General features: G+C 41.9%; 1 protein-coding gene across 1 annotated transcript in view; it reads left to right on the top strand.

Annotated features, from left to right (window-relative positions):
• Nucleotides 1–2,609: 2,609 nt before the first annotated feature.
• Nucleotides 2,610–14,426, top strand: part of LOC124545666 (D-altritol 5-dehydrogenase-like) — a 122,089-nt gene continuing 110,272 nt past the window's right edge. Inside the window, exons 1-2 of the mRNA XM_047124613.1 lie at nt 2,610–2,759; nt 13,800–13,924. Coding sequence (XP_046980569.1) covers nt 2,610–2,759; nt 13,800–13,924 — 275 coding nt within the window. The remainder of the gene's footprint in view (nt 2,760–13,799; nt 13,925–14,426) is intronic.

Genomic DNA, 14,426 nt, shown 5'->3' with positions numbered 1-14,426 from the left:
GAGATGGAGAGTAAGTCTTTGACAAGTAGTGCATGGCTAAATTTTGATGTAGGGCAAAAGTTGAGGCCTTTGAATAAGACTAAAATTTTTGTGGGGCTGAAAGAATAACCATACACAACCTCAAAATAAATCCTGACCTAATAATCCCACCCACAGACAAAGGTTTCACCACTGTTGTTATGAATGGCATTGACAGTGTAATGGAAAACCTCTGTCAATTATATGTACCTCTACCATAAACTCTGCCAGAATGATCCCATTCAAGAAGTCCAACATAACCTCCAATCCCTGTCTAAAACCATAGTCCCCTCCCACAACCTCTCCCCTGAATACATTTCCCTCCTCACCCCTATGACACGTCACACACCCACCTTCTACATGCTCCCCAAAATCCACAAGTCCAACAATCCTGGATGCCTGATATTGGCTGGTTATTGGTCCCTGCTGAAATTATTTCGGTCCCCATTGACCAACACCTCCAAGCAACTTGCCGATAATCTAGCCTCCCATATCAAAGATACCAACCATTTCCTTCACTGACTCTCCACCATCCCCACCCCTTCACCCTCTGGATCCCTACTTGTCACTGTTGATGCCAATTCCCCATACACCAACACTCCATGGTCTTACCGCTATTGAACACTACCTTACCCAGTGTCCTTCAGACTCCAAACTCACCACCTCATTCCTCATACACCTTACTAACTTTATCCTAACCTGCAACTACTTCTCCTTTAAAGGAAAGGTATACAAACAAATCCATGGTACAGCCATGGGCACCCACATGGCATCTCCTATGCCAACTTGTTTAAGGGTCATCTCGAGGAGAAATTCCTAGCCTCCCAAAATGCCAGTCCCCCAATCTGGTTCAGGTTCATTGATAATATCTTCATGAATTGGACGTAGGTCCAAGACACATTATCTTCATTCCTTCACAATCTCAACACCTCCTCTCCATCTGCTTCACCTGGCCACCCTCAATTCAGTGTGCCACGTTCCTGCACATTGCCCTCCTCCTCTCTGATCGCTCTATCTACACCTCTGTCCACATTAAACCCACCAACCACCAACAGTATATGCATTTAGATAGCTTCATTGCACAGCTTTTTATATTGGTATGACTACTAACCAGCTGTCCACCAGTGCAAAGTAGACTACCCTGTAGCGCAACATGCAGCTGAACATAATATGCTTGATTTCAATGGCTACTTCACTGCCCAACCTGTCTGGTTCCTCCTCTCCACCATTTTCTGAATGGCACGCATCAGAGTTACCCTTACAACTCATTCTCAGATTCTGGCCTCAACATATAGTACCAGAACCTTGACCCAACAGTTCCCACCCATACTGCCCTACACCTCCTCTCTATTGTTGTCTCACACCCAAATTTGTGTGCTGCCCTCTGCCAACACATCAGCCCACCTTTCCCCGGTCCTCCCCTTTTTAGCCCATACCCCCCACCTCCCTGTCCCTCTATCTCCTGACGTTGCACCAGTTGGCAGCCTAGTCCCTAGCCACTTCACTGGACAGTACTCCCCCCCCCCCCTCCTCACCCACCCACTCCAATCCTCTTCCTGCCCTCTTCAGATTGCTGTTTCCACTCCATATGACAGTTGCATTGTGGTTTGAGCTGCTGGATATGGTGGTTGTGTGTGTGAGGTGTGCTTGCTAGTATGAATGAATATATGTGTGTTTCTTTTTCTAGTGAAGATGCAGCCAAAAGGTAATGTATAAGTGTCTGCAACTTAACATGTCACCTTTACAGTAAGTAGCAGTCTTACCTTTTCCTTATATTGTAAATATAAAGCCTGTAAATTCCACTTTTACAACTAACTTAAAGTGAAATGATCACATAGATAACATTGTGGAGAAAGGAAACCAAAGACTGTGATTTATTGGCAGGACATTTAGGAAATGCAACAGGTCTGCTTACACTATGTTTGTCCAACTTCTTCTGGAGTATTGCTGTGCAATGTTGCAGTGTAGGATCTGAATTAGATATGACTGATGGAGGACATCGAAAAAGCTCATTTCCTATTATTGTGAAACAGGGGAAGAGTACCCTGGATGTGATATGGGAACTAGGGTGGCAATCATTAGAACAAATGTGTCTTTCACCATTTTTCTCCTCAGATTGTAAAAATATTTTGTTGGACCCCAGGAAGAAATGATCATCATAATAAAATAAGAGAAATTAGAGCTCACATGGAAAGATTTAAGTGTTCATTTTTCCCAGATGCTGTCAAGTATGGAACGGCAGAGAAATAACTTGAAGGTGTTTCAATGAACCCTATGCCTGGCACTTAATTGTGAATTGCAGAGTAATCAAGTAGATGTAGATTATGCCTTAGGACAGTATTGATTGAAAGTGTGTATGTATGCTTGTATTCATCTCTGCAGGTCAACAGAATGAGAGAGATTTCTGAGTGCAAAGCACACAGAACTGAGCTTTTTGATTAACTTATCCAAGTACAAGTGTTATCTCAGGTTATTATCCATCTTAAGTCATTGTATGATCAAGACACTGACACTGATCTGCAGATCACTATCCAATTTGAGTTTTGCATAAGTGAAATTCACAATCAGTACTATTAGGTGGCGGCAGTGACATGGGGGACTATGCAGCACTTCAACTGGACACGCGTCTGCGACGACTGTATCCGACACGGCTGCCCATCATGACACGCTGCCCACCAGGAGAAGTGATTGTTCGTGTTGCCTATGCTGGCATCTGCCACACTGATCTTGCCATTCTGCAGGTTAGTGTAAGAATATACAATCTAGTCTTATACACACATCGAAAAAAGTTTTGCATCACCTCAGTTCTGGGAATTCTGGAACCTGTACAGAAAATTGGAATAGAGATCAACATAAATATCATTTCCACCCTTTTTATTGCTCATGAAAACCACACATTGCATGAGACCTTCAGAGGTAGTGGTGCGGACTGCTGTACACGTCGGTACCCAGTAGCATGTCCTCTTGCACTGATGCATGTCTGTATTCGTCGTGGCATACTATCCACAAGTTCATCAAGGCACTGTTGGTCCAGATTGTTCCACTCCTTAATGGCAATTCGGTGTAGATCCCTCAGAGTGATTGGTGGGTCATGTCATCCATAAACAGCCCTTTTCAATCTATCCCAGGCATGTTCGATAGGGTTCATGTCTGGAGAACATGTTGGCCACCCTAGTCAAGTGATGTTGTTATCCTGAAGGAAGTCATTCACAAGATGTGCATGATGGGGGCACGAATTATCATCCATGCAGTTGCACCTTGCCAACGTGCTGCCGATATGGTTGCACTATCGGTCGGAGGATGGCATTCATGTATCGTACAGCCATTATGGTGTCTTCCATGACAACCAGCACCATATGTTGGCCCCCCTTAATGCCACCCAAAAACAGCAAGGAGCCTTCACCTTGCTGCACTCGCTGGAAAGTGTGTCTAAGGTGTTCAGCCTGACTGGGTTGCCTCCACACACATCTCCAATGATTGTCTGGTTGAAGGCATATGATACACTCACTGGTGAAGAGAACATGATGCCATTCCTGAGCAGTCCATTTGGCATATCATTGGGCCCATCTGTACCGCACTGCATGGTGTTGTGGTTGCAAAGATGGACCTCGCGATGGACATCGGGAGTGCAGTTGCACATCATGCAGCCTATCACGCACAGTTTGAGTCGTAACATGACGTCCTGTGGCTGCACAAAAAGTATTATTCACATGGTGGCATTGCTGTCAGGGTTCCTCCAAGCCATAATTTGTGGGTAGCGGTCATCCACTGCAGTAGTAGCCCTTAGATGGCCTGAGCGAGGCATGTCATCGACAGTTCCTCTCTCTCTGTATCTCCTCCGCGTCTGAACAACATCCCTTTGGTTCACTCGGAGACACATGGACACTTTCCTTCTTGAGAGCCCTTCCTGGCACAAAGTAACAATGTGGACACTATCAAACCACAGTATTGACCATCTAGGGATGGTTGAACTACAGACAAGGTGAGCCATGTACCTCCTCCCTGGTGGAATGACTGGAACTGATCAGCTGTCGGTACCCCACCGTCTAATAGGCGCTGCTCATGCATGGTTGTTTGCATCTTTGGGTGGCTATAGTGACATCTCTGAACAGTCAAAGGGACTGTGTCTGTGATACAATACCCATAGTCAACGTCTATCTTCAGGAGTTCTGTGAACCGGGGTGATGCAAAACTTGTTTTTATGTGTGTAGTTATTGAATAACAAACACATGTAGCTGGGATAGAGGGGGGAGTGGTGGAGGTAGGGGCAGAAGAAAGAAGAGAGATTTTATATTGAAAAATTCCTTTGTGGAGAAAGAAAAATTGGCAAACAAGAAGAATTTCAGCATATTTTCTAAATTGTATTTATGGCCTATTTTCCTTTTACTGTGATTACTGTGGATGTAACTGAATTCTAAAGGCTGTAAAATCTTGCTTTGTTAAAAGAGTAAGGCTATGTTTGAATTGTGGAGGAGATTTTTATTCCTAGTGTAATGCTCATGGATGCTAATACAGGTATTGTAATTTCTGAGGCTCTTCTGATGCTAATATTACTGTTGTTTCCCAGATATCACTGCCTGTTAATGACAGACTTCATAATTAAGCAACTACATTGCAGAGTTATAATTAGCAGTCTTAGTTGCTTACATGATCATTATGTTATTTGTGGTCTATGTTTCTCTATGTAGATATTTTGTTTCTTAAATGTACAATTTCTCCAGAGTATTAGTCTATGTATCTTTAAAAAATTGGAACACAAAAGCCAGCTTATTTTCTGAAATTTTAATTCCCAAAATCAGCTCTATTTGATTATTTCAGAAGATTCGTAGTGTGTTGTTTCCAGTTCAAGTACTTTTCACTAAGCATATTGAGAAATTTTTCTCACTGTTGGCTCTCCCTTATCTTCTAGTGCAACTGATGAAGTCACAGTATGTATTGTGTATAAGTATTGTATTGTGCTTTTCTTTGTTTTGGACATAATTAACTTACAGAAATCTTTTTAGCAAGAAGCCATTCAATATGCTATTGATTAGCACCCATCCACACTGCATGAAAGATATTTTATAAGAATCTGAAACTTTATGCCACTTAGTTTATGAGAAAATGGTGACCATTTATTTAAGAATAACCCCTGAACATAATTAGTGCTTATAATCAGAGCAAATAATTAAATCTATCACTTACCTTCCTTCAAAATTCTCTGGTAAATGTCCTGTTGATACATTTGTAACTGTAATATTTATACCAGTCTTTGGCCACAATAATATTTTTTTAAATTTTAATAAACATTGTGCTTTAAATCAAAAACTCTTCCTAGCAAAGACTGGTGTAAATACTACACTATCAGGCATCCATATCACAGTATCTTCATCATGACAATGTCACACATCTTGTTGCTTACTGTCTATTGAAAATGTAATGTTCATTTTTATCTCAATAACATGTAGATAATACAGATTAAATTATTGACTTTTATTGCATTTTCTTATCATTATTCACTTTCTCAGATCTGTTTATGGACATGAATCCTCATCATCTATTACAAACAAATGACTCATTTTTTGGCAAGTGTTGTATTAATGAAAGTACAATTATCCCTGTAGCATCTTTAGAGAATAGTAATACACCTGCTTTCTGTTTAGTGTCCACCACTTACTTGTTTTCCCATAAATATGCTTATGTTTTCTCTTCTCCTTATATGTGTGTGTCTTTATCCAGCATAGAAACTTTTACACACCCAGTTTCACATTTTGCTGCATTAATTCCTTGCTAGTCTTTAAATGTTATTCTTGATATATTATCTAGATTATTGCCTTAAGTACAATATGTTTTTAAAATTTTGACTTTGTGAGATATCTTTCTTGACATGCATACTTCAATGCAGGTACTTTTTATGCTCATAAATATTTGAAAAGTAAAAGATAATTATTCCTACAGTTTCTTGAAGGATTTTCAAGTTTCAGATATCTTAAATAATTTGGTGATTTCACTGTCAGATATCCTTGAATGTAATATGGCATGGCCAAGCTTGTAACTGTACAAGGGCTGTTCAGAAAGTAAGGGATAGTTGGTCATAAAATGGAAACAACAGTGAAAATAAAAACTGTTTTATTTGCAACAGTTAAATACACCTTCCAGACACTTAATTGCTGCTCTGATTTAGACGTGTGTCATAACATTGTACCAACTTTCCAATACCCTTGTCATAGAAGGCAGTCTCCTGTGCTTTCTGACAATTTTCTATGCTGGACTGCAGCTCATTATCTGTGCCAAAATATTGTCTTCATAGTCAGTGGCTCCTTTCAGTAGTGATGAAAAGGCCATGTGGTGGATGATCAAACACTATCCATCAAAAACACTGAGTGGTATCCTCACTGCCCCTGCAGTGTGTGGCTAAGAACTGTCAGGAAGAAGGAAATGCATGACAGTTACCTTATGTGGGGTTGCATGAAATGAGGCATAATCTCTCGACAGGCACCCATGCTTGTCAGGAAACGTTATTTTCTAGGCATCTTTGTGCACTCACTGTGCACGCAGAATTCAGATGAGCTACATGACACTATCTACAGGCATACTATAGATGCTGCCCAACACACCTGTGCAAAGCTTTTACACTATGGGTTTCATGTCATGACCAATCATTCCTTACTCTCTGAATAGAGATCTACCCAATGTGCAAAATTCAAGAATATTATTTCTTCTTTGCCCCTCTGAAAATTAATATTGTAGTACTGTTTTATAACACATAGCTTTATCTTTCAGATGTTATCTGTGGTTTATATTATTTGTGTGCAAAGAAGATAGAAGTCAGAACAGGTTCCTCAAACCTAAACCATGAATTTCAAATTCAAATTCTTTATTCATCCAGTAAACCTCTACAGATTGTGCAATGTCATATGTGTATGAACACACACACTGACATGCACACACAGCCACACACACACACACACACACACACACACACACACACACATACACACACACAATTTGCCTGTAACATCAAACTCTATTGAAATAGTGCAATAAATTAATTCTATTAGATCTTGCTGTAGGAGTGGTACCAGTTTTTGCGTATACTTGCTTCAAGTCTCGTGCACTTCACATGATTTAAAAATTGTACCACTAAATAGAGGTATTGAGCTAATAAGAATGCCTTTAGGATGCATAAAACAATAAAAATGAGGAAATAACTTTTATTTTATGTAGCAGTCCATTGTACATTTGTATAGCATTTTTTGTAGCGGAAGTAGCAAAGTTTGATATCTGTACTGACTGGACTTGAAGTTTATCTTTTTGCCTGGAATCACATTCATGTACACTGAAGTTATTATTTAAACAATGGAAAATACAACATGGACTATAAAAATATAATGAAAATGATAGTTGCTACTCACCATATAGTGGAGATGTTGAGTCTCAGAAAGGCACACCAAATGACTGTCAGAAAGTTAGCTTTCAGCCAACAAGACCTTCGTAAAAAATAGACAACACACACACACACACACACAAATACAAATCACACACACCTGTCTGCAGTCTCTAACAGCTGCAGCCAGACTGCGAGCAGCGACACATTAGGGGAGAGGCAATTGGGCGGGGGTAAGGAGGAGGCTGGGGCAGGGAAGGAGAGGGATAGCATGGTGGGGGTAGGGGACAGTAAAGTGCTACTGGGAGTATGCAGGTATGAGGTGGAGAGCAGGGCACCTAGGTGTGCAGTTGGGAGGTTAGATAGAGAGCAGGGGAGAGACGGGGGATAGCGGAAAAGGAGAAGAGTAAAAAGACTGGGTGCAGTGGTGGAATGGAGGGCAGTGTGGTGCTGAAGTGGGAACGGGGAAGGGACTATATGGGTAAGGACAATGGCTAATGAAGGTTGAGGCCAGGAGGGTTACAGCAATGTAGAATATATTGCAGGCAGTGTTCTCAGTGGTGTAGTTTAGAAAAGCTGATGTTGGTGGGAAGGCTCCAGATGGTACAGGCCTTAAAGCAGTCACTGAAATGAAGAATGTCATGCTGGGTGACATGCTCAGCAACAGGGTGGTCCAGTTGTTCTTCACAAATGAGAAATGCCCTACCCACTATCCTTCCCACCCCTCCCACAGTGGTATTCCATCACCCACCAAACACCAAACCTACAGTTGTTCTTCACAAATAAAAAACAAAACAACCAACAAGTTGTCTGTCTGCATGAATGGCCACTGACAAACTGCGGCTGAGAAACAAGTGGACTACCCTGTTGCTGAGCACACTGCCCAACTCAGTGTTCTTCATTTCAGTGACTGCTTCACAGCCTGTGCCATCAGGATCCTTCCCGACAACACCAGCTTTTCTGAATTGCGCAGGTGGGAACTCTCCCTGCAATATATCATACATTCCCATAACCCTCCAGGCTTCAACCTTCATTACTCATTGTCCTTACCCATCTAGCCCCTTCCCTTCTCCCATGCCAGCACTGCACAGCTCTCTATTCCACCGATGCACCCTGTCTTTTTACTTCCTCCTTTTCCGCTACCCACCTCTCTCCCCTGTCCTGCGTCTCCCAACTGCATGTAGCTGCCCTACCCTCTGCCTCATCCCTGCATGCTCCCAGCAGCACTTTACTCCCGCCCCCTCCCCCCTCCCCCCACCTTCCCTGCCATCCTTCCCCCTCCCCACCCCAGATTCCACCTTACCCCCATCCGATTGCTTCTCCCATAGTTAGCTGCTGCTCGCAGTTGGGCTCCAGCTGCCAGAGATTGTGTTCGTGTGAATGAGAGTGGTGTTTGTGTGTGTGTGTGTGTGTGTGTATGTGTGTGTGTGTGTGTGTGTGTGTGTGTGTGTGTTTTGTCTATTTTTGACAAAGGCCTTGTTGGCTGAAAGCTAACTTTCTGACAGTCTTTCTGTCGTGGCTTTCTGTGACTCAGCATCTCTGCTATATGATGAGTAGCAACTATTCTTTTCATTATAAAGTTTTTATTTATGTCTTTTAAACTCTTTTTCACATACTTATGAATAAAAATGCACTGGAGTGGAAGGAGCCTCCAGGAGTCTGTTGTGTATGGTGCATTGCTCTTATAGCTCTTTTTTTGGTCAAGAAGTTGAGCATGTAGGGTGTAGCGTACTTTCATCTGCGTCACATTTGTTTTTTTTTTTTTTTGTTTTTTTATGTGTGTGTGCTATTTAAAATCATATAAGCTATAAGCTTAAAAATTTTGTTTCCAGTATGAGTACAATTTCACCAGAGTTTGCCACAGAAGTGGTGGAGGCTTCCCCCTTTAAACAAAAGTTTAGAAAAGTTGTTTTGAATGTATTTATTATAAGGTTATTTTCTTGAAACTGGTCATTTAGTTGGTCTGTAAATTCATTTATGTTTGCCTGTAGTTGTCATGCGGTTTTCTCTGAAAGAAGGATGCCAGTCTCACCTGCAAGCAAGATATTTGTTTGTCATTCAATGCTTAGACCTAGGCCATTTATGTACAGATGGAAAAGAATAGGCCCAAGAATGGATCCTTGAGGACTATACTTTTTATTAATCCTGCATCTGAAAAATACACTCCTGGAAATGGAAAAAAGAACACATTGACACCGGTGTGTCAGACCCACCATACTTGCTCCGGACACTGCGAGAGGGCTGTACAAGCAATGATCACACGCACGGCACAGCGGACACACCAGGAACCGCGGTGTTGGCCGTCGAATGGCGCTAGCTGCGCAGCATTTGTGCGCCGCCGCCGTCAGTGTCAGCCAGTTTGCCATGGCATACGGAGCTCCATCGCAGTCTTTAACACTGGTAGCATGCTGCAACAGCGTGGACGTGAGCCGTATGTGCAGTTGACGGACTTTGAGCGAGGGCGTATAGTGGGCATGCGGGAGGCCGGGTGGACGTACCGCCGAATTGCTCAACACGTGGGGCATGAGGTCTCCACAGTACATCGATGTTGTCGCCAGTGGTCGGCGGAAGGTGCACGTGCCCGTCGACCTGGGACCGGACCGCGGCGACGCACGGATGCACGCCAAGACCGCAGGATCCTACGCAGTGCCGTAGGGGACCGCACCGCCACTTCCCAGCAAATTAGGGATACTGTTCCTCGTGGGGTATCGGCGAGGACCATTCGCAACCGTCTCCATGAAGCTGGGCTACGGTCCCGCACACCGTTAGGCTGTCTTCCGCTCACGCCCCAACATCGTGCAGCCCGCCTCCAGTGGTGTCGCAACAGGCGTGAATGGAGGGACGAATGGAGACGTGTCGTCTTCAGCGATGAGAGTCGCTTCTGCCTTGGTGCCAATGATGGTCGTATGCGTGTTTGGCGCCGTGCAGGTGAGCGCCACAATCAGGACTGCATACGACCGAGGCACACAGGGCCAACACCCGGCATCATGGTGTCGGGAGCGATCTCCTACACTGGCCGTACACCACTGGTGATCGTCGAGGGGACACTGAATAGTGCACGGTACATCCAAACCGTCATCGAACCCATCGTTCTACCATTCCTAGACCGGCAAGGGAACTTGCTGTTCCAACAGGACAATGCACGTCTGCATGTATCCCGTGCCACCCAACGTGCTCTAGAAGGTGTAAGTCAACTACCCTGGCCAGCAAGATCTCCGGATATGTCCCCCATTGAGCATGTTTGGGACTGGATGAAGTGTCGTTTCACGCGGTCTGCACGTCCAGCATGAACGCTGGTCCAACTGAGGCGCCAGGTGGAAATGGCATGGCAAGCTGTTCCACAGGACTACATCCAGCATCTCTACGATCGTCTCCATGGGAGAATAGCAGCCTGCATTGCTGCGAAAGGTGGATATACACTGTACTAGTGCCGACATTGTGCATGCTCTGTTGCCTGTGTCTATGTGCCTGTGGTTCTGTCAGTGTGATCATGTGATGTATCTGACCCCAGGAATGTGTCAATAAAGTTTCCCCTTCCTGGGACAATGAATTCACGGTGTTCTTATTTCAATTTCCAGGAGTGTATGTTCCAATGCTAGCATTTAGTTCAGGCATGGCAACCTTTGTTGAACTGCAGGCCTGTTCACATACTTACTTAAGCTTGTGGGCTACCTCATGTCATGACGTGATAGCAATGCTTCTAGCACATAAAGTCAAAACTGCAGTCTCCGTGAAGTTAATGTTTATAGGGTAATGCACCGTTATGAATGACACTCTTTTCCCAGCACACCACAGCAACAAATTATGCCTCAAAACTTGCATTTTCTATGTTTCCATTTATTAATGCTTGCTAAACATTGTTTTCTTACTTATGATGGTTTACAACAACTGTCTTAAAAACTTCTGATTCAAAATTCAGCAACACCATTAGTAATGAAATAATGTATGACACACAAACAGATAGAAGCATCTGAAGATGGGTTTCCAGATATCTTGTAATGTCATCATGGAAAACAGATGCCAAGGCCTATAAAAGCAACTAGTTGCAGCTAATTCATTATAAATAATCTTAAATTTTAAGAGCTACAGTGTTCTACCAGAGGCATTCAATAAGATGCAACACATTTTTTTCTGAAAGCAAGTTGGTTTTATTCAGGATTCCTGTACACCATACTATTCCCCATTCTTTTGGTTACAAAATCTTATTTTTCTACATAATCTCTGTTCAGTGCAATGGCCTTGTTGTGGCCTTATGCCATCTTACTGGGAGGGCCTGAATGCCTGCATGGTACCACTGTACTGGTTGATGCTGAAGCCAACATCTTGCTGCATCAATAACCTGCCCATCATCCATGTACTTCTTCCCGTGGTGTGTATCCTCATTGAGTCAAGCAGATAGGAGTCAAAGGTTCATGATCCAGGTAGTAGGGTGGATGAGGAAGAACAGTCCAATAAAGTTTTGTGAGTCCTCTCTGGTGGGCAGGGTTGTGTGAGTCTTTGCATTGTCATGGAGAAGGAGAAGTTTGTTTGCATTTTTGTGATGACAAACACATGTAAGTCAAACATTGCAGAGTCACAGCTGTGTGTGGCCAGCCAGCAGATAGGGGATTGGACAGGTTTGCATGACCTTCTTGCGATGATGACAGATGCCTCGCCTAACAACGCACCATACTTTTGTTCACTGCCAGGTCTCTGTAGACATTCTGCAAGTGCCTATGAATATCTGTGATACTTATGATGCTCATGTTTTCCACCAGAAAAAACTCTCTCTGCTTGGAAGACACCTCTAATACAGACACCATTTTGAAGGCTATGTATAGCACCACCAACTACTGGAACTTCGTGAAGCTGTAGGGTTTGAAGAGGGAATATCCCACAACAAATTCCACGTTTTTTTCAACTGAAATAGGCTGAGAAAAATGGTGTTGCATTACTTATTGGATGCCCCTCATAATATGTCCACAATCAACAAAAAATATTTACTAGTGTTAATGCATGAAAGAATAGATAAAAAAAGTGTCAATAATGTAGGAAATTCCAGTTGACACCCTATTAGGAGTAAGTTCATGATTTTCAGGCACAGGTAGCGCATTTGAGTGTGTGAAATTTAGATTGTTAATATCCTCAAACAATATTAGCAAGGAGTTTTTAAATATTCGCCCAAAATACTTTTGATGACTCATGGCATAGGCCTGTGTTGTTTCTATAACACTAAATAAATTGAGATATTTCTTTGTTCATTTTCAAAAGATTAAAAGTCAAAATTGCTTGAGCATAATATATTTCATCTGTGTTGTACATAAGCCAAACTGGAAAAATCCAAACAACACAATGGTGAATTGTCAAACAGATCATATTCACCCTCACATGCTCAGTACATATTGGCAATACTGAGAATATTTTGGCTTGCATCAGTACTGTTCATCAGTATACCAAGTCTTGACAATAGACTCTCAGATGGTTATTATATTTACGTATTGGATGTGTGTGGGATCTTCCCTCACTCTCCCTCCCAGAACTTCTTCCACCAGCCAGACTGAAACCGACTGTGGGCTGACTCCAGTCCACGGCCTGATGATTGCCTACATGTTATATAGTTTATGTGTTGTTACTACTTTCTGTTTGTGGTTAGTGAAGTATGAGGAGACTCATTTTAATGCAGAGCCTCTAATGCTATACTTTTGGGTCTTTTCCAACAGGCTTTTGTTGTGCAAGATGACAAAAGCTTTACTTAGATATAAGAAAATACCAGCAGCACTTTGTTTTTTGTCCATTGCTTCTAGAGAATTTTGTAAACAATTATTGATAGCACTAGTCATAGATTTATTTTTCCAGAAACTGTGTAGGGCATCAGTGAGGATTTGTACTTTTCCAGTAATTTAATTAATCCGTAATACACAAGTCTTTCAGTGATTTGTGCAAAACCTGATAATAAAGAGATTGGTCTATAGTTTTCTAAATCTGCTTTATCACCCTTTTTATCAATAGGGGATCACTGTGGCAATTTTAAGACAGTCAGGAAAGGTTCCTTTTGAAAAGGATGTGGAGATTTTATCTGCAACTGGTGTTTGCATTGTTTATGATAGTTCCTTTATGATAAACTCTGGAATATCATCAATTTCTAAGGACACTCTTTTTTAGGTTTTTGCTATGTGAATGATTTCATTTCAGGTTGTTTCATAGAGATTGTGTGAAGACAAATGTGAATGATAATAATGATGTGCTAGATTATCTTGAGGTTCATAAAATAATTTGTAAACTAAAAAAGATATGTCAAACAATTAATTAGAAAGCATATTTTAATGCAAAATGTTATTGTTATGACTGAGTACATTCACAGAGGTAACCAGTGATTCAAATGAAAAAAGAAATATAAAAGGCAGAACAGTCATGCCTATTCTTGATTGTTTCACAGGGTGATTTTCAAATAGACTGTGATCGGCTTGTTCTTGGACATGAAATAAGTGGAATTGTCTCAGGTGTTGGCAAAGAAGTTAATTGGTTGAGAATTGGGGACAAGGTCGCTGTGAATCCAAACAGGTGAGTTGAATGTATGGAGAAAAGCAAGGATTTAACAAAAATACAATTTTTTATGTGAAATTATATGTATATGTGGAATTTCCACATTTTGTGGCAATAATAATCAATCGAAAGAATAAATCATAATATTAAGATTGCAAATCAGTTGTGAAATTTTGATTATGTGCTAAAGTGCAGAACAAAAAGTATCTTTGACCAGCTATTACATTGTGGCGACGATAGGTTGTATTGACCATGATTAACACCATCTTTGGACTCTTATTGCTCCGCTGAGCCTCCATGTTAGTTCTGTTCTGTATCTGAAGCTGTGTACACATTTATGACTAACTACGAAATATATCTCGATGTGGTATTTAATGGGGATAGTTTTTGCATTCGGCCAATAACCATATCTCGTTCCCATACTGGTGACCCCAAAGTTTCTACATCTTCTGCAGGTGTTGTAAATCAACAGGTTATGTGCACAACATCATGGCTACCTCACCCAATGCTTTGCTCAGAG

The sequence above is a fragment of the Schistocerca americana genome, chromosome 8, assembly GCF_021461395.2.
Source record: "Schistocerca americana isolate TAMUIC-IGC-003095 chromosome 8, iqSchAmer2.1, whole genome shotgun sequence".
NCBI lineage: Eukaryota > Metazoa > Arthropoda > Insecta > Orthoptera > Acrididae > Schistocerca > Schistocerca americana.
Note: the sequence above shows the minus strand (reverse complement) of the source record. Positions and strands in the feature narration are given on the sequence as shown.